The 21,295-nt window shown below is 41.5% G+C and overlaps 1 protein-coding gene across 3 annotated transcripts; it reads right to left on the bottom strand.

Moving 5' to 3' along the window:
- Positions 1-292: 292 nt before the first annotated feature.
- On the bottom strand, positions 293-12,734 carry LOC107983359 (uncharacterized). Of its 3 annotated transcripts, none has more exons than XM_016996798.2 (2): positions 12,636-12,734; positions 293-4,432 (listed from the first exon to the last, which is right to left on the bottom strand). In XM_016996798.2, exon 2 carries the CDS (start codon positions 4,409-4,411, stop codon positions 3,269-3,271), a length of 1,143 nt encoding a protein of 380 aa, XP_016852287.1. In that variant the 5' UTR covers positions 4,412-4,432; positions 12,636-12,734; the 3' UTR covers positions 293-3,268. The 3 variants fall into 3 exon arrangements, with proteins under 3 accessions (XP_016852287.1, XP_016852288.1, XP_016852289.1); XM_016996799.2 differs by lacking the exon at positions 12,636-12,734 and adding an exon at positions 8,666-9,127; XM_016996800.2 differs by lacking the exon at positions 12,636-12,734 and adding an exon at positions 8,680-9,127.
- Between the last annotated feature and the right edge of the window lie 8,561 nt (positions 12,735-21,295).

The following is a 21,295-nucleotide window of genomic DNA, read 5'->3' as shown; positions in this document are numbered from 1 at the left end:
ATAATAAATAATAAATGTATCATATATACTGTAGTATAAGCTGACCCGAATATTAGCCAACCATGACCCTCACCCAAGTATAAGCCAAGGGGGGCTTTTTCAGTCCTAAAAGGGATGAAAAACTTGGCTCATACTCAAGTATATACAGTACTTGTTTTCCAGGCTTTCTCATTGAAGAAGCAGTCCAAAATATCTATGCAGTTATTCTAAACAGGATTTATTTTTTGAGAAACTTGCAATTTTACAACAGCAATTTTTTATAAAAGAGAAATAAATGTCAGAGACATGCACATTATTTATGTTAAATTTTATTTAAATTGTGATAAACTTTATTCTTAAATATCTAAAATGTTAATACTGTACAGTTGTAGGGTGTCACGTTCTCAGTTTCCCCTCCCATTCCTTCCGAAGAATGATGAAATCATTGAAATTCTTTTGTAGGAAAGCTGCACAGAAAAATACTATTTTCTGTGCAGAAAACATCTTTATGTTTGTTTTTCTGCACGGTATTTTTTGTGTGCAGAAAACTCTTTTTGCGTGCAGAATCATTTTGCCGCAACTTCTTGGGATGTTTGAACACTCAGAGAAAGTCTTCCAAATTTCTCACCGGTCTGTTGTGTTTCCCAACCATTGGGGAACCTGCTGTTCAACCTTGAAATAAACCAATATGAATATTCCTCCCAGCATTCATGATAAATGTTCCTTTTCATTTCACAGTAGACTATAGGAGGATTTAACATAACAGAAGATTAAATTAGGACCAGGCCATAACTGGAATTGTTTGTCCTAATTTCCGATCCTTTTCCAAACTAGAATCAATGATATTTACCTGTATGTCTACTTCCCGTTTACTGAATGGATCTACTCTAGTTGGATCTAGTCACCAGAATTCCATTAATTCTATTTATTAAGAAATCTTTATTTTCAGTTCAAGAGTAGTTATCCACCACCATCAGAGACTTTCCATGGTATCCCCTCAATATATTTCTACCCCATTCCCACTCTTGTACACACATCTAAACACACACACATCGCACACTCTCCCTCCCAAATTGATTTAATTTGGTCCAATCTTTTCAGGGCTGATCAGAATATATATTTCACTCGCAGAATCATAGAATTGGAACAAACCACAAGGCTATCTGGTCAACCCTCTGCCAAATGGTTGGCTTAGACTCAACTAAGCAATATCTCAAAATACTTGTTTGTCTACCCTTAGACTCAACTAAGTCCTGGTGATCTTGTAGTTGGTACAACAAGTAAGAAAACAGTGGTCTTAACACACTCAAGTCATGGGCTTAGAAAGATCCAAGTAACCCTTGTTCAGATACACAGCCCAGGCTGTTTTGAGAATGGAATGATATTTTGGTCAGTTCCTGATACAGTTTGAGAGAAGCCATGGTGGACAAAGTACAGTCATCCCTTGAGATTTTCAGCTTTGGCTTTTGCTGATTTGATTAGGTGGATTAGGAATACCGCATCTCCCTCTATGAACCCACACGTTCTCTTCGCTCGTCGGGGGAGGCCCTTCTCTCGCTCCCACCACCCTCGCAGTCGCGGTTGGTGGGGACGAGAGAGAGGGCCTTCTCCGTCGTGGCCCCCCGGCTTTGGAACTCTCTACCTAGAGAGATCAGGCAGGCCCCTACCCTCCTCTCCTTCCGGAAGAGCTTAAAAACCTGGCTTTCCCAAAAGGCCTTCGATGTTTAGTTGTTGCTGGATTGATCTATCTGTCCATTCCATAATAGTCCCATTGTTGTTGTCTTGCAATTTTATACCGCACTTTATTGTCCATTCAACTGTGAAATTTCCTTTTCCCATTTTGTAACACTCTGCACTTTGCCTGGGATCTACGAATTTGTCTCCTGTTTTTAACACTGTATCCTGCTTGTTGATTTTAATGATTGTTTTTATTGATGTTGATGTTTTTTTACTGGGATAATTGTTTTATTGCTTTGTTACTGTTATTTGTTTGTTTTATCGGGCCATGCCCCATGTAAGCCGCCCCGAGTCCCTTCGGGGAGATGGGATGGGGTATAAAAATAAAGTTATTATTATATTATTATAATACCTAGGTCCTTCTCTGTGAATCTGTGGTCAGCTTTTGCTGGAGGACCTGGAAATTCCTAGAAATATCACTTCTCTAGGAACCTCTAGGTCCCCCAATACTAAACTATGGTTGACTTCTGGTGGACATTGAACACAATCATGGAGTGATTCCTTGAGAAGTATTCTCCTGGGTTTTTCATTTTCACAGGGACCCAGTGCCCAAAGGCTATGGAATATGGAGGGCTTATTGCCTTTTCAAGCTAGTGTAAACATGTTGACAACCAAAGATGGTTTTCTACTACTTGCTTCCTGGATGTGTGCATTTTCAGTATGCCTTACTAAGTGAAACAAAAGACAATAGGTAAAGGTAAAGATAATGCAAAGTTACATATAAATGGTTGACATATCAGGTCTAAAATAGAAGTGGGAATTGTACAGATCTCCGGATGATGTTGGACTAACAATGGAAGATACTGGAAATTGCACTTCAAAACATCTGTAGGATCAAAAAGTCTCCACTGCGAACCTAAAATCTATTGTTGGTCCCAACCAGGGATGTCTAGTGTATTCGACATTCTAGGGGTGCCATATCCATGTTGAATTTCATTGCTGTTCTTCCCATAGTTATTCTGAGTTGTACAGGAGCTCTATAAGTGCATACCTGTAATTGTAAATCTATTTTCAACCTTGTTTAAATTAATAAGGCAACCTTCTGCTCTATAAATTCTGAGGACTATTAGTTTACATATAATCTTATAATGTGTCACGTTTATTAGTCTTCAGAGCTCAAAAAGGAAACAAGCTTGTAAATGTTAATTTGCATGGCTTCTCTCTGAACTATATTAGGAAGAATTTACGGCATTCCTGAATTAGTCTTACAAGCTGCTCCTGGGCCCAACAATGATAGACTCATCGAAGCAATGAGATTTACGTGGATGTTGAATCCCAATTCAGCAATAAGTCAATGGGTAATAGCAGTTAGTACTAACAATTGGATTGAGGCCTAGGATCTTAACCAGTTGAGCTTTGATAGCAATTCAACCCAAGTATTTCAGAAAACATACATTTTGGCATTGAGTCCCACCACACTGACAAAGTTCTGATTTTTTTTAATGTCCAAGTGGCTAGAAGGAGTTAAATGAAGGTTCATGCATATCAGTTAACCCATGTGTGCCATTTTTTTCTTCTGACCATCCCTGGTGCCCCCATCTTCTCGGGAAGTTTAGTATGATGGCCGGTAACTCATAGAGCTCGTATTGCTCGTAGAGCTGAAGCCATTGTGGTATTTTGAGTAACGAGATAACTGATTTATGGTGTTTCTTGACAAGACGGACCTGCCGTATATCTCACCCCAGGGACGAGAGGGCCTTCTGAGATCCGGCAGAGGATGTTTCGTGGCACACAGAGAGCTCCTTCTGGTGGCCAGGGCTCTTGAGGGTGTCATCTCATTGCTGCACAGTGCATAAGGCTTACTGCTGTCCAAGGCTGGGGTCTCAGAGCCGCCTGAATTCAGGACTTCCACTTTGCATGTTTCAGGAAAAACTTGAAGGATTGGCCCAGGCATGTCTACTTCTATTGGCGGTGGCTTGACGACAATTCTCAGCTCTGGCCCCTCCGAGACACATGAAGAAGCACCTAATAGTGCACAGATTGTAGCAGAGTCCTTTACACGTGTGGCCAGGGCTTTGCTTTCACCCGTGTCTTCATCCCCACTAGTGATGGCGCATTGTTCCTCGCCTGTTATTGCTTCACACGGGTTGTAGACTTCCACTGCACACTCCGCGGCCATAATTTCAACAATAGGGCCAGGCAAGCAAATTTCAATCTCTGGGGGGTGTATTATCACTTTAGAGCCTGGACCTTGTGTTACGCATGGATTATCACTTGGAAGCCCACATGGAACTGAGGTGGAGCGAGTTGTGCGTTGTGGGATAACAGAGCAGTCAGAAATGGAAGATGAGCGGGTTAAGGCAAGTGGGTGGGTCTCACTGGGGACGCAGGGGATTGAGCTTTCGATGAGGCATTCATTGGGATGGCTGCTGAGCATTGCCCCAGGTATCATAATGCAAACCGGTGGGGGATAGATCACCAGTTGTGAGTCTGAACATGCGGTGGTGGAACATGGAGTATCTCCCCCAGAAATTGCACGGAGACCAGAGGATTTCGTGACGACAGCCTTGCAGGATCCTTCTTCGCCATTGATGGGACACGACGTCTGGGTTTCCACCAGGCACTTACCAGGATTTGTGGTGAGACGGAGACCCGGTAAAGTGATAGCCAGCGGTGGAGGGTGGATCACCATTTTTGCATCCGGACATTTGGTAACACATGGCTCCGTCAAACACTTTACAGGCGTGCCAGACATTCTGTTGGGAGGGTGGTCAGCCTGGGATGAAAAAGAAGATACGTCAAAGAGCAGCTTTATTACATTGACCTTTAGTCAGTGGAAATAAAGTCTTGTCCCTTTGATGGTTGTCTACAAGAGGAAATTTCAGTAGTTGAGTAACATTTGTTCAAATTCCCGCTTGTATGAAAACATTTAAACAGTGGTTCCCAACCTTTTTTTAATCAGTGACAACTTGACCAGGGACCACTTTGACCAACATTAGTACCAAAAGATACCTCACAACCTCTGAGGATGCCTGCCATAGATGTGGGCGAAACGTCAGGAGAGAATACTTCTGGAACATGGCCACACAGCCCGAAAGACATACAACAACCCAGTTACAAATCAATTTTTGGTCAACTTTAGATTCAGTTTGCTTATCTGGTGTGCTGATTCAGAAAACTGCATTGTCTAGACCACATCAGCTCTAGTTTCTAATACAGAACATACGCCATCCAATCATCGTCATCTGCTCACCCACAGAAAACAATATTTAATAATCTAGAGCTGATGTGATCTATCCAATGCAATTTTCTGAATTAGCACTCCAAAAGGGAAGAGGAGGAGAAGCAGCAGTCAGGAGGCCTGTTGTCACGCCTTTTGTGGGTAGTCAGCCACTCCCCTCCTGACATCTCCATTGCCTTGGCATTATAAGAGGGTTTCACAAGGCCAGTCATTCTCATTGCAATAGTGTAGTAACGGTGAGGTCATGGGCCATATTTTAGTTCTTGGGGACCACTGGAGGTCCATGGACCACAGGATGGGAACCACTACATTAAAGCTTGCAAGTCTTGTATCTTGTTTCACCTGGAAGCTAGGCGATTCACTACTAGAATATTTGCAAATGTTTAAATGATAAACAAGGAGTTTCTCAAGAGCCAGGAAACCCAACCAGGAGAATCCTGAACCAAATCAGAATCATTGCAGTTCAAGTCTTCTTCTGGGCCAACTACAAAACCAAACCAAAAACACAGTGTGAGGCCTTTTTGTTTCCTTGTTTTTAGGTGATGGGCACAACATGTGATAATCTGCACAAGGAGGAGTTATTGATGACTCACGTAATGAGAACGTTCATGAGATGATTCCTTCTCACCAATGAAGTTAATGACAAAGTGCATAAGAAATTAGACCTTCACCTTCTGATAAATTTCACTTATTCTATAACAGTGGTTCTCAACCTGTGGGTCCCCAGGCTTGCAACTCCAGAAATCCCAGCCAGTTTACAAGCTGTTAGGATTTCTGGGAGTTGAAGGCCAAAACATCTGGGGATCCACAGGTTGAGGACCACTGGTCTACACCATCCACAGATTGTTCCCCTCTTGATCTACATGACCCACAGATTGCCCATCTTGTGCTATGCAATCTACAGGCTGTCCACTCTTGGTCTACACTCCAAAGATGGTCTACAGCCTGTTCATCCTTTGGTCTACACCAGTGGTTCTCAACCTGTGGGTCCCTAGATGTGTTCACCTTCAACTCCCAGAAGTCCTAACAGCTGGTAAACTGACAGGGATTTCTGGGAGTTGTAGGCCAAAACACCTGGAGAACCACAGGTTGGGAACCACTGTTCTATAATGATGTTTCAACTTTCCTCTGGAGCCTCCGGTGGCCTAGGGGATAAAAGCCTTGTGACTTGAAGGTTGGGTTGCTGACCTGAAGGCTGCCAGGTTCGAATCCCACCTTGGGAGAGCGCAGATGAGCTCCCTCTATCAGCTACAGCTCCATGCAGGGACATGAAAGAAGCCTCCCACAAGGATAGTAAAAACATCAAAACATCCGGGCGTCCCCTGGGCAACGTCCTTGCAGACAGCTAATTCTCTTACTCCAGAAGCAACTCCGGTTGCTCCTGACACGAAAAAAACAAAACTTTCCTCCTATCCCATTGGAACTTTTGTGCTCAAGTAACCACGGCAATCTATATATATAAAAGGGCAATGAAATTTTGGCCTAGGACAAAACAACAAAATTACACATCCCAGAAACACTAAACTTGGCAGCACAACCCCTCATCCATGCCTCTACGTTCATACAACAAAAAGCTCCAGCTACTCCGGAAAATGGCCAGGCTTTGAGACTGCAAGGCTATTCACTGGTATTCCACCTGGCCAACAAAGGATTCCCATAAGCCACAGCAATGTGTGGCCGGGCAAAGCTAGTATATACTAAAAGCTCACACTCTAGATACCTTCCCTCAAATCTGGTAAATGAGGTTGAGATTGTAACCTGATCAAAACTCATCCTTTCCACCCCTTTCTTTAGAATATCTCAGATATCTGGACTCAGATTTTCCAAATTCACTGGTATGGATTTGCATTTATTCAAACTATCAGTCTAACCCCATAATTTGTACTCATGGAAGAATCCAGAAAAGGTGTAACAAACGCTCCTGACTCACTCAATCCAACTGTATTTACTCCAAGTGCCAACTGTATTGAGTCACAAATGCCCTGCTTGCCTTGGATGTTCCTTCTTTACATTCTTTATGTCCTTCCTATAATGATTTAATGGCCTCTCTGTGTGGCCTACATCTTGCAGAGCACAGCCTACAGATGTTCTGCAACAAGCCCTTCCGAGTTCCATTCCTGGCCATCCCTCCTTTCATAAAAAAGCACCACCCATCCCATGGCTCTCCTCCCGGTCATATATTCTCCTCCCTTCTCCAAGTTGGTTCCGCTTCCCTTCTCTCCGCCCGCCCCGCTCCAATCCAGCTTAGCCAGAACCTTCACGATTTTGGAAACACGAACCCAGTTACATACCTGCTTTGCTTTGGCTTGTCACTAAGAAATCTCACACCACCCATGTGGAGTATACACACAGCTATTTCCCCAGCTTTATAGCTTGCAAGACTCTGGCACTCCCTTTTTTTTAATTCCTTCCTCTCGGCATTGCTAATTAGGAACTCTAGAAGCTCCAGAAAGCTTGGGATTTGCTCTGAGACATCTGCTTGGGAAAGGAAGGCCATACTCATCCCATAAATTGATGTTTTCCCAAGACGAAATTAAGTAGTACAATGAAAATAAGCATTTGCAGTTTCCAGCTTAGCATCTGAGTAAGGAAGACGGGCAAAGAGCAATTCGGGAGTGGGGAACCTGTGGTCTCCAAGTACTTTGGGGCTCCAACTTTGATGGATTTATTTAACTTGCCATTCCCAAACTCCAATCCAACTATTCTAAGGCATTCTCCACACCCTCTTTCAGGAAGCAGTTGAAAAATTGTGGGAGAGTTATGGGTCCCAAAGGGTCCAAAATAGGAAAAGACTCCATCACTGGCCATGGAGATGTGGTGGTCCGGCCAAATTGTGGCTCTTTCTGGAGTTCAATTAATCGTATGCAAACATAGAGAGGATTGTTGTTTGAGCTTTTCCCAAACCCTTTGTCATGCTCTCCCACCTAACAGTTTGTCAATATCATATTCTCAGTCCCAAAAAATTTACATTAAACCCCTGACTGGTATCACACTAGGGCTCAAAGAGGAAGCATCCCATCTGAAATCCTGTGGCTGTCTCCTGCAGAATTCTGGACCTTGTAGTTTAGTGAGACCTAGGGCCTCTCTGGCTGAGCTTTGTAAATGCTCCTCCCCTAAACTACAAGTTCCAGAATTCTGCAGGAGGCAGACAGGATTTTAGATGGGATGCATACTCTTTGCTTAATCTTTGAGCTTTAGTGTGATAATACACAAGGTTTATGTATCAGAAAGAATAAAACAGGCTCCCAAGTCCCAATCCAACATTCTAATCAATGGATAACACTGTATTTCAGGTTGTACCTTCATGCTGACTCTGGCTTATGGAGCTCCTATCAAATTTACTCAACTGAGGTCTTGCGATTGCCTTTCTAATCCAACAAACAAACATGCAATAAGACTGACATAAAATCCCCATCACAAGAAAGTCAGGATAGAATCTTTTGAGAGGTTCTCCACAAGTCAAGAGAAAACTCAAGATGAGGAAGAACCTCGGCTTCTGAAGGCCTCCCATTCTTTCTTTTCTGAAGTTCTCCACACTTCAAGAGACATCTCATGAGATGAAAGAACCAGATTCTGGAGAATGTCTGTTTTCTCTCTCTTGAGGTTCTCCACAATTCAGGAGAAACCTCAAAAGAAGAAAGAACCAGAGTTTGGAGAATTTCTGTTTTTTCTCTCTTGAGGTCCTTCACAGTTATGGTGAAATCACCAAATTCTGAAGAATTTCCATTTTCTCCTTGAGCAAGAACGCCACTGGCAACCAGAACCTACCTTCTGAAACTTACCAGATCCTAACTGTCTTGAGCTAAAAGAAAGAGCAAAAGAACAAACACTACCAAGGAATATTCATTAAGAAAGGGAGAGAGGTGGCTTGAAAAACTGCTTCCTGGGTGCACCTCATGCACCTGAGTCATCTCACGCTTCAGGGGAAGGAGGAAATCCAAACTAAAGATGCCCACACAAGCTCTGGAGAAGCCAAAAAAATAAATCTCTATACTCTGCCAGCATGAGCATCATATTACAACCATGTAGCCTAAGGTTCAAAACCCTAACAGACCTTGGAAACCGACTGGATGACCTTCATCAGGTCACAATCTCTCATCCACAGAGGAAGGCTAAGGCAAAATCCAACTGAAGAAATCCTGACAAGAAAACCCCATAATAGGTTCACCTTATGCTTATTGTTAAGTTAGAAATGACTTGTAGGCCCACAACACAATCAACAACACTTTCGATAGAACTGAGAATGCAAAAACTCTCTATTCAGATATCTGTAAAATACGAGGGCTATCCACAAAGTAGGTTACATTTTGGATTTTAAAAAGAACAAAGTATAGGAGAAATCATTTACCATATGCAGCTGAAAGACACATCCCAATAGTATAATCTCATGTAATCCCCATTGAAATGTAGGCACGTCTCATATAGATAAATGAGTTTGAAAAGTACTGCTCCAGTAAATTCCCCGCTTGTGTCCTCAGCTCTTCCCCCTTCTCCCTTCCTGCAGCATAGCCAAAACGCGGTGCTGCCAGCCATGCCCCCATTGTTGGAAACAGAGGAGAGAGGCGGCAAATCCAAAACGTAACATACTTTGTGGATAGCCCTCGTACATGAGGTCAGGTGTTTAATTGGGGACATATTTTAGAGCAATGGTTCCCAACCTGTGGTCCATGGACCACCAGTGGTCCATAAGAACTAAAATATGGTCTACGGCCTCACTGTTACTACACTCTTGCAATGAGGGCGATTGGTCTCGCAAAACCTTCTTATAGTACAGAGGCTTATTAAATATGGTTTTCTGTGGGTGAGCAGATGGTGACTAGTGGATGACATATGTTCTGTACCAGTAACTAGAGCTGATGTGGTCTATCCAATGCAATTTTCTGAATCAGCACCCCCAAATAACCAAACCAAATCTAAAGATTTATTCATAACCTTTTTTGGTACTAATGTTGGAGAGTGGTCCCTGGTCAAAGTGGTCCCTGGTCAAAAAAAGGTTGGGAACCATTGTTTTAGAGCAAGGTGAAATATTTATTCAACTCACAATTCATTTGTTTATTTAAGACTGGATCAACACTTCTCTGTATTCCAAGATCTGATCCCAGATTATCTAATCCAGTTTAAATTTGATAATCTAGAATCAGATCCTGGGATATAGTGTAGTGTAGATCCAGCCTAAGAGAGCATCTACACTGTCAAATTAACGCAGTTTGCCTACACTTGCACTGTCATGGTTATTATGCTATGGAATTTTGTGAGTTGTACTTTGGCAAAACAAAATATGTTGTAAAAGGTGGAAACAAAACAAGTATGCAAGAAAGAGGAAAAGGGGAAAAACACCTCTGAATCATGCCGGAATGATTGCTCTGTTGAAAAGCACGCTGCTTTGTCAGAGATGCAGGGCATTTTACAAAGCATTTTGTGAAATTATAGCACATAAAACAGGGTGGGGTGGCATTCCAAACTTGTTCACATTTTTTGATGCCAACATTTAAACACAACCGGTTGGGGAAGCTTGTGGGGAAACGGTGCTTTGGTTTCTACTGCCCGTATGGTGACATTAGTGGAAAAACTGGTTGGTCTGGAACAGTCATAGATGGAATGAATCCTGAATTTAGGATGCAGCTGTTGCGTTTCTTGGCCTTGATACAGAGCAGGGATGGGCATAATGCAACCCCAAGACTTCATATGCCCCCCATAAGTTTGTTCTTGTGATTCTTGACTGCTCCAGACTGCCTCTGGTTGGCTTTCTGGAGTATGGATCTGATTTGTAAATAGATTTTAGGTTAAACCAGCATTTGATGCATTGGTTTCCATCTATGTACTAGAATGTCTGGTTGGAGGAATATTGATCCTCTAGACCAGTGGTTCTCAAACTTGTTTGACCAGGAACCACTTGACCAGGAACCTCTTTAACCAGGAACCACTCTCCAACATTAGTACCAAAAGGATAACGAATCAGTTTTTGGCCAACTTTAGATTCAGTTTGGTTACTAAGGGTGCTGATTCAGAAAATTGCATTGGACAGACCACATCAGAACATATGCCATCTGCTCACCCACAGAAAGCCATATTTAATAATTTAGAGCTGATGTGGTCTATCCAATGCAAGTTTCTGAATCAGCATCCCAAATAACCCAGGAACAGACCTAAAAATGAAGACACCAAGAAAAAAATTGATTGGGCTGTGTTATTATCCGTTGTAGCAACAGTGAGGCCGTGGACCATATCTTAGTTCTGGTAGACCACTGGTGGTCCATGGACCACAGATTGGCAACTACTGCCCTAGACTCATTGTAAATGCCCATCCTAGACACATAGCATCTTTCCCGAATCTTGTCTCATGCAGATGTGTTTGATGGAAACTCCCATTGTCCACAACCAACAAGCTCTTATCTATAGTGGCTGTGGTGTCAACCAACACACAACCATGTTGGCAGAAGATGATGGGAACTCCTTTCCAAAACAATGTCCATATACAACAATGGGTACCTCTATCTTGTTAAAAATTATTCCTTAGAACTCCCTCAAAATGCCCTGCATGCTTAATTACAACCTTCTTGTGAGTTCTAGACTAATAAAAGCAAATTACACATTTTGTCTAATTAAAAAAGCCACCACACAACAGGATCAAAGAAACATGGTATAGAAATCTCTTAATCTTGGGATTCCTTAGATCACAAGATCGGCTTCAAAATACCCTAAGCTATTTTCGAAACAAGGGGACATTTCAAGCCAAGTTAGAATTTTTTGTCAACCCATTTCCCTATTCTAAGTTTTCCAAGATATTCATAATATGTCCTCCAATTGCATTTTATGAACAGGAAACAGCACTTTCCACACCCAAAACACAAACATCAGTGTTATTCACACCAAAAATAATGATTTGATACAAAAAATGCAGTTTTTCATCACAAAATAACCCCACGTAAATTTTGCGCAGAATAAATCCCAAATTGTGGAATTTTTCATCCGTCCAGAAATTTTCTCATCAGAGCCTCTCATAGAATCATAGAATCATAGAATAGTAGAGTTGGAAGAGACCTCATGGGCCATCTACTCCAACCCCCCGCTAAGAAGCAGGAAATCGCATTCAAAGCACCCCCGACAGATGGCCATCCAGCCTCTGCTTAAAAGCTTCCAAAGAAGGAGCCTCCACCACAGTCTGGGGGAGAGAGTTCCACTGCCGAACAGCCCTCACGGTGAGGAAGTTCTTCTCTCAAACTCAAATAACACATATTTTCTTATTTTCTTCCCAACCACTCCCCGACATTGAACCATCAATATCTCCATCCCAAAATATCCCCCTTATTCCCTAAGTCCTCGACTCCTTTAAGAAAGTTGTGGCCAGAAGAATGACAAAATGAGGATGGACCATCCAGTAGAAAAGACTCATGAGTTTGAGTAACAGTGGTTCTCCAGATCTTGGAAACTTCTAAGATCTTGGAGACTTCAAAAACTGCTCCAAATCTTGGAGATCTCAAATCCCAGAATTCCTAGCAGTTGCTCATGTTAGCTGAGGCTCCTGAGAGTTGAGGACATAAACATCTGGAGAACCCAACTTTGAGATCATTTTAATCCAGGTTGGTCTCAATAAAAGTTAATGGGACATCTCACAAATTTGTAAGCGGAGCCAGTTTTGTTGTGGATTTTCTTATTTCGTTGGGATGGGTGTGTGGCTAGAGAGAACGCATTGGTAGAAACCATCCCCAAAGCTTCATACCCATTGTTGGTGACTTACCTGCTTCTCTCAGCAGCTGAATTCAAAGAAGTTGGTTCAGAGAGTCTCGGGAGCTTTTATAAAGATTCCTCAGCCTCAAGGGGATGAGACAGCCTTTGAAGGCCGAGGACATAATTAGATCCTAACCAAAATTTGCTACACGCGCTCCATTTGTTCTAATTGCAAAGCTTGCATCGTTTGCTTTATTTTCTGACCCAGTCTGGGACATGTGTTTGGAGTGCACATACGTGTCTTTTTGAGGAACATCACCTTAAAACCAACTCTTGGGCTGAGTTGCAGTGGGTCTTATAGAAGAACGGTGGAGGTGGAAATTTCTGCTGATAAGAGCTTTCCCTGTTTTGCTTCATTCAGAACAAAGCCATGCATGGAGTTGGATCCCAGCACCACCCTGGGCTGGCCTGATGTTGTGCCAACCACATCAGAGAGACTATTGTTGTAATGTCCTTACTTGAGACCCATGTATGGCTTGTTATCGTTCATACTGTGCCTCGGGGTGCTCCTTTGGGTTGAACAGGTGCAGGATTTCATAAAGATTACAAGTCCAGAAGTTACGAGATTGTAAAATGGAATCATAGTCTCATAACTGCTGGAGGTTCATCCTTTTAGTCTTGAACACTTGAACTTGAACCTCCCACAATGTACCTACTTCACCTGGACTGGAATGTTTCTGAGGTGGAGAGCAATGACGTCTGTGATGTTTTCTCGGTAATGAACTGCATTGAGGTACAGTAGAGTCTCACTTATCCAACATGAACGGGCCGGCAGAACGTTGGATAAGCGAATATGTTGGATAATAAAGAGAGATTAAGGAGAAGCCTATTAAACATCAAATTAGGTTATGATTTTACAAATTAAGCACCAAAACATCATGTTATACAACAAATTTGACAGAAAAGGAAGTTCAATATGCAGTAATGCTGTGTAGTAATTACTGTATTTACGAATTTAGCACCTAGATATCACGATATATTGAAAAAATTGACTACAAAAATGCATTGGATAATCCAGAATGTTGGATAAGCAAATGTTGGATAAGTGAGACTCTACTGTACTTGTAGCTGGACTCTAAGGGATCTTTCTAGATGCCTGTTGAAGCATCTCATAACTAGAAGTTATCTACACTAGTAAAAAAAAACCCACCATGCTTTCCCTAAGTCTGGTGATGCAGTCTTCACAATCTCTGGTAAGTATCTGGAGTTTGTAGGCCATAACCTAACTTTGCATCACAGTAAGCAAAGTTGGAGGAATACTCTGGAGTTTGCAGGAAATTTAGGAGTATCTATAGGCTTTATGGGCATCTCAACAGGATCCCTTTTGGCCCAATCTGTTTTCCATGCACACACTACCACTATCATAGAATCATAGAATCATAGAATCATAGAATCATAGAATCATAGAATCATAGAATCATAGAATCATAGAATCATAGAATCATAGAATCATAGAATCATAGAATCATGGAATAGTAGAGTTGGAAGAGACCTCATGGGCCATCCAGTCCAACCTCCTGCCAAGTAGCAGGAAATCACGTTCAAAGCACCCCCGACAGATGGCCATCCAGCCTCTGCTTAAAAGCCTCCAAAGAAGGAGCCTCCACCACTACCAATCTTTCTCTGCAGAGCAATGGGTCATCCACATGTCATCACCTGGTATGTCAAGGCTGGAAATAAAGTGAGGTGAAAGAGAACCATTGGATGATGAGTGGATCTTGTATGTCTAATAAATCAATAAGCTATAGACGATGGTTAGTTAAGGACAAAAGTAGTCAAAAATATGAACTAGTACATTATATGGGAATTGTACAGTAGAAGCTTGGTATCTGTTGAGTTTTGGTTCCAGGATCCTCAATGGCAGTGGTTCCCAACCTGTGGTCCATGGACCACCAGTGGTCCTCAAAAACTAAAATATGGTCCGTGGCCTCACCATTACTACACCATTGCAAGGAGAGCAAAACCCTCCTATAGTGCGAAGACTGTGGATGAGCAGATGGTGACTACTGAATGGAATGTGTTCTGTATCAGAAAGTAGAGCTGATGTGGTCTATCCAATGCAATTTTCTGAATCAGCACCCCAAATTACCAAACCAAATCTAAAGTTGACCAAAAACCGATTCATAACTCTTTTGGTACTAAGGTTGGAGAGTGGTCCCTGGCAGAGCCGGCCCTAGGTATTCTTCAAGTGTAGGCGAACAGAATTTTGGCGCCCCCCCCCCCCCCAAACCAATCACTGAAAAATAAAAGTGTTGGATAAGCGAATATGTTGGATACTAAGGAGGAATTAAGGAGAAGCCTATTGAACATCAAATTACATTAAGATTTTACAAATTAAGCACCAAAACATCATGTTTTACAACAAATCAACAGAAAAAGGAGTCTCGACTGCGCCCCTGTATGTTTTGCGCCCGAAGCAACCACTTAATTTGCCTCATTGTTAGACCGGCTCTGGTCCCTGGTCAAAGTGGTGCCCGGCCAAGTTGTCCCTGGCCAATAAAAGGCTGGGAACCACTGCTCTATGGACACCAAAATCCACACATGTCCAAGTCCCACTATATAGAATGGTGTCTTCAAATAGGTTTCCTGATATCAAATGTCAAAACCAAAGTTTGCTTTTGGGGATTTTTTTTCAAGCTGTGGATGGTGGCCTCTATGGATGCCAAATCTGTGGGTATAGACTGTACAAAGTATGTTAAACTCTGTATTACTTACTTCTTTTGAACCTCAACATATGTTTTATTTTAATTTAGTGAGTGGGTGGATCATAACTGAGGCAAGTGTAGTAAGACGACTCGATGAGGCAAGTTGTACTTGCTAATATCCGAAGATAATTACAGGCCGCTTCCCGCTTTGTGGGTAGTCATCTACAAAAGCCCCTCCAGAGTCATCAGACGCACCTTAACACTAATGTGTGACAATGGCCCATGGAATAGGCAATAGGTATAATCCTAAACAAGCAATGATCGTGGTCGTCAACATTGGATGTTTTGTTTGTACATATGTGAGACTAAAGGAAAATTTGACTAGCCTGTTACTATAGGTTGAGCATCCTTGATTCAAAAATCCCAAATTTTCCCTATGGCTGTCAATGAGAGTGACACCTTTACTTTATGGGTGTTCAATGTATACAAATTTTGTTTCATTATTAAAATAGTGTACACTACACAACTCTTCCTTCAGGCAATGTGTATAAGAAGTATCTAAAATACAAATGAATTTATATCCCACTCCCCACAATACCATAAGTTTTTCTAAATATGGAAAAATCCAAAATATGGACACTTCCAGTCCCAAAAACTTTGGAGAAAGGATTTCCAACTTGTACTGGAAAAGAAACAAGTGGGTTAAACACACAACATGGCAGATAGGAAGTCACCAGAGAAGGCCAATTGCTTATTTCTCTTCTTATTTTTCTACAGTAGTGGTTCCCAACCTGTAGTGCATGGACCACCAGTGGTCCCCAAGACTTAAAACATGGTCCACCATTATTATAGAATCATAGAATAGTAGAGTTGGAAGAGACCTCATGGGCCATCCAGTCCAACCCCCTGCTAAGAAGCAGGAAATCTCATTCAAATCACCCCCGACAGATGGCCATCCAGCCTCTGCTTAAAAGCTTCCAAAGAAGGAGCCTCCACCACAGTCCGGGGCAGAGAGTTCCACTGCTGAACAGCCCTTCTCACAGTCAGGAAGTTCTTCCTGATGTTCAGGTGGAATCTCCTTTCCTGTAGTTTGAAGCCATTGCTCCATTGCAACCTAGTCTGCAGGGCAGCAGAAAACAAGCTTGCTCCCTCCTCCCTATGACTTCCCTTCACGTATTTGTACATGGCTATCATGTCTCCTCTCAGCCTTATCTTCTGCAGGCTAAACATGCCTAGTTCTTTAAGTTGCTCCTCATAGGGCTTGTTCTCCAGACCTTTGATCCTTTGAGTCTCCCTCCTCTGGACGCTTTCCAGCTTGTCAACATCTCCCTTCAACTGCGGTGCCCAGAATTGGACACAGTGTGATTCCAGGTGTGGTCTGACCAAGGCAGAATAGAATAAGGGGGAGCAGGACTTCCCTGGATCTAGACGCTATTCCCCTATTGATGCAGGCCAGAATCCCGTTGGCTTTTTTAGCAGCCGCATCACATTGCTGGCTCATGTCCAACTTGTTGTCCACGAGGACTCCAAGATCTTTTTCGCATGTCCTGCTGTCGAGCTAGGTATCGTCCCCCATTCTGTATCTTTGATTTCCATTTTTTCTGCCGAAGTGAAGTATCTTGCATTTGTCCCTGTTGAACTTCATTTTGTTAGTTTCGGCCCATCTCTCTAGTCTGTCAAGATCGTTTTGAATTCTGCTCCTGTCTTCTGGAGTGTTGGCTCTCCCTCCCAGTTTGGTGTCGTCTGCAGACTTGATGATCGTGCCTTCTAACCCTTCATCTAAGTCGTTAATAAAGATGTTGAACAAAACCGGATCCAGGACAGAACCCTGTGGCACTCCACTTGTCACTTCTTTCCAAGATGAAGACGACGCATTGGTGAGCACCCTTTGGGTTCGTTCGCTTAGCCAGTTACAGATCCACCTAACTGTAGTTTTGTCTAGCCCACATTTTACTAGTTTGTTTGCCAGAAGGTCGTGGGGGACTTTGTCGAAGGCCTTACTGAAATCCAGGTACGCTACATCCACAGCATTCCCTGTATCGACCCAACTCGTAACTCTATCAAAAAAAGAGATCAGATTAGTCTGGCATGACTTGGTTTTGGTAAATCCGTGTTGGCTATTAGCAATGACTGCATCTGATTCTAAGTGTTTGCAGACCACTTCCTTAATGATCTTTTCCAGGATCTTGCCTGGTATTGATGTGAGGCTAACCAGACGGTAATTGTTTGGATCATTCTTTTTTCCCTTCTTGAAGATTACACCATTGCAACAAGAGCGACTGGTCTTGCGAAACCCTCTTATAGTGATAAGGCCACAGGGATGTCAAGAGGGGAGAGATTGACCACTCATAAAAGGTGCAACAACAAGGCTCCTGACTGCTGCTTCTCCTCCTCCTCCTCCCTCCCCCTGAGTGAAGCTGTTGCATGTGGCGCCTGCAAGTGGAGGCACCCTGTGTCTTCGTGTTTAGGTCTGTTCCTAGGGTTATTTGGGGTGCTGATTCAGAAAATTGCATTGGATAGACCACATCAGCTCTAAATTAATAAATATGGTTTTCTGTGGGTGAGGAGATGGCGACTATCGGATGGCATATGTTCTGTATCAGAAATTAGAGCTGATGTGGTCTATCCAGTGCAATTTTCTTTTTCTTTTTTTTACTTTTTATTTATAAGTTTTTGTGATACATATAAAATACAGTAAAAAAATAAATGTGAAAAGAAAAAAAATGTGGGAAACATATAGGTGATTTCATGCATATGTGGTGGAGGTGTAAGAAGGTCAAAAGATATTGGCAGACAATACACAAAGAAATGGAGAAAATAATCAAAAAGAAATTTGGTTTTAAGCCGGAGTATTTTCTACTAGGAATAACGGACTTTCAAATGGACTATAATACAGAAAAGCTATTTACATATATGGTGACTGCAGGCAGGATATGTCTGGCAAAAATGTGGAAGACACAAGAAACACCATCAAAAGAAAACTGGTTTTTGAGACTTTTGGACATTCAAAATATGTACTCATTAACTCAAATTTTAAAATGAACTGAATACAAATTACTACAAGAAAATACCTTAGGACTCAAATGTTCCCAAGGGTGCCGCAAAAAATGGACAATACTTTGAGTGAAAACTTGTTGTCATGTAAAAGATCTGGAAGGAAAATGGGTGGGGGGAGTTTTTTGTTTTGTTTTGTTTTTTTCTTTCTTTTTTTTTGCATACGGATTGCTTTGCATTCCTCTATTAAGAATGCAAGCTTAGCGGACATTAGTTTGGGAAAGATGAAGTTTGCAGGCAATCTAGAAGTGTTTTTTTTTTAATCCAGTGCAATTTTCTGAATCAGCACCCCAAATAACCAAAGCGAATCTGAAGTTGACCAAAACCTGATTCGTTATCCTTTTGGTATTATTGTCGGAGAGTGGTCCCTGGTCAGAGTGGTCTGGTTACGGCAGCCAGAATAGTTTACGCCAGAAACTGGAGACAAACAGATGTACCGAAAAAAAATAGATTGGTTGTACAAAGTGTTAGAGATTATGAACATGGATAGACTTACATACTGGTTGACGCCCAACTATGGATTACCTAAGAAAGAAACAAATTGGGACCTTGTAAAAGACTCCTTGAAACAAATGAAGATAGACCTCATTTGCTGAAAGTATACAATCTCAAGGATAAGAAGAAGACGGAGGAGAAGTATAATTAAAATAAGAAAGTATGGACTGGAAATTGACTATAGGGCTATCAAAGTAAGAAGGAAGTCAAAAACTTTTTTCTCTCTCTTCTTTTTTTCTCCCCTAGATATACATATATTATTCAATTTTTTGCCATTCTCTTCCACTTTTTCTTCTTCTCACTTTCCTACTTTCTATTAAAACAAATGTTCTCACTCTTTCGATGTTAATTTATTCTACTTTACAAGATTAAAAGCTCAATAATTTTTTTAAGAGTGGTCCTGGTCAAAATGGTTCCTGGTCAAGTGGTCTCTGGTAAAAAAAAAAGTTAGGAACCACTGGTCTACAACATGGGGTGGAAATAGTATGGCCATCCAAGATATTGTTGAACATCACCTCCACCATCCAACATGGTGAGGAACACTGGGGAATGAAACCCAAGAACATCAGGAGAACCATGTTATTATTACCATGTAGTCAACCTTAATTTAATGGAACAATTGAATTTAATGGGCCAATGGAATTTCCCCCAAAAAATAACACCTGTTATGGTTCCAGAAGTAGAATTACTACCCCATATAAGAGAGTGGGAATATTTCCAGGAAACCTCATAATGTTCCTACTTTGGGATCTGGAAGGCTTTGGCAATGGGTGAACTAAACACTTGTTTCACATGTTTTGATATGGTCGAAATTGACTAATCAATAAAGAGTTGTTGTTGTTGTAAACTAAACACTTGGTTTGCTAAAAATATTAAACTCTTTTTTTCTCTTCCTCATTCCCTATTTCTTGTATGTCCAATAGCTTGGAAGAGCAGCTATGAAGGAACAAGACAAGATCTTCAAACATCAAGATATATCATTGACTACTGAAGTCAGGGTTGCCCATTTCTATGTACAGATGTCAAAGGTGGACAGTGATACAAAGAAAAGCAACTCATTTGGAATATGGGGCTGGATAAGAAAAGTCCCATTCCAAAATAAAGAAACAAATAACTAGATAAATATTCACAAATGCCCTGAGAGCATCTTCACCATGTCATTAGATCTTCCAAGAACATTGTAGCATCAGGAAAGGCATTTTTTAAAACAACAGGAAATGAGTTCAAGCCAACATTTGTTAATTTCCTGTTTTTAAAAATTGCCTTGGGGAGACAAAAGTGTAGTGGTGGAATGTCCAGATGCTCTCCTAGAGGGCATTTTGGGACATTTGAGAGAGGGATCGGCTTGAGTTTGGTTCCAGGACTGTCCGTGGATACCAAAATCTATGCATATTCATCCCATTATATATGACTGGATACCTGGCGTTGTCCGAGTTATTTGAAAAAAGTCAATTTTTTAATTGTAAAAATGTATAAGGTTGTGTATTAACTGGCAGCCACCTCTCCACAAAATTCAACATTGACACTGAAATACAACATGATCTGAGCTCTGCAAGTGCAGCATTCTTCCGAAAGGAGCAGAGAGTGATTGAGGATCGGGACATCCGTGGGGGGACCAAGGAGCTTGTTTATAAAACTACTAGCTGTGCCCGGCCACGCGTTGCTGTGGCTGATGGGAATCCTTTGTTGGCCAGGTGGAATAGCAGTGAATAGCCTTGCAGTCTCAAAGCCTGGTGTTGTATGAACATAGAGGCATGGATGAGGGGTTGTGCTCCCAAGTTTAGTGTTTCTGGGATGTGTAGTTTTGTTGTTTTGTCCTAGGCCAAACGTCACTACCCTTTTATATATATAGATTGTCGTCTCAACTCTGTTATACGCCTGCTAAACGTGGACGGTCTATATTTTATTTATTTATTTCCACCATTTCTATGCCGCCCTTCTCACCCGAAGGGACTCAGGGCGGCTCCTGAGACATCACACCCAACTCCTGGAAGGATTCCACCTATGTTGCCTCCAAAAAATCCTGCAAATTTATTTATTTATTTATTTGCTACATTTATATGCCGCTTTTCTCACCCCGAAGGGGACTCAGAGTGGCTTACAAATTAAATTTACACACAATATATTATTAGCCTAGTACAATACTGGTAATAAATTACTATATTGTACTGTATCAACATATGGTAATATTATTAGTAATATTACTTGTAAAATATAATATATAATTAATATTATTATATTGTATTATTAGTATTATATCGTATTACAATATAATATTATGAATATTATATGTACAGTAGAGTCTCACTTATCCAACATTCCGGATTATCCAACGCATTTTTGTAGTCAATGTTTTCAATATATCATGATATTTTGGTGCTAAATTCGTAAATACAGTAATTACTACATAGCATTAATGTGTAATGAACTACCTTTTCTGTCAAATTTGTTGTATAACATGATGTTTTGGTGCTTA

This window comes from Anolis carolinensis, unplaced genomic scaffold (genome assembly GCF_035594765.1).
Source record: "Anolis carolinensis isolate JA03-04 unplaced genomic scaffold, rAnoCar3.1.pri scaffold_14, whole genome shotgun sequence".
NCBI lineage: Eukaryota > Metazoa > Chordata > Lepidosauria > Squamata > Dactyloidae > Anolis > Anolis carolinensis.
This window is presented reverse-complemented; position numbering and strand designations above follow the sequence as displayed.

Excerpts from the sequence above, each read along its gene's own strand:
- LOC107983359 (XM_016996798.2), bottom strand. The coding sequence starts at position 4,411 with ATGTCTGGCACGCCTGTAAAGTGTTTGACGGAGCCATGTGTTACCAAA.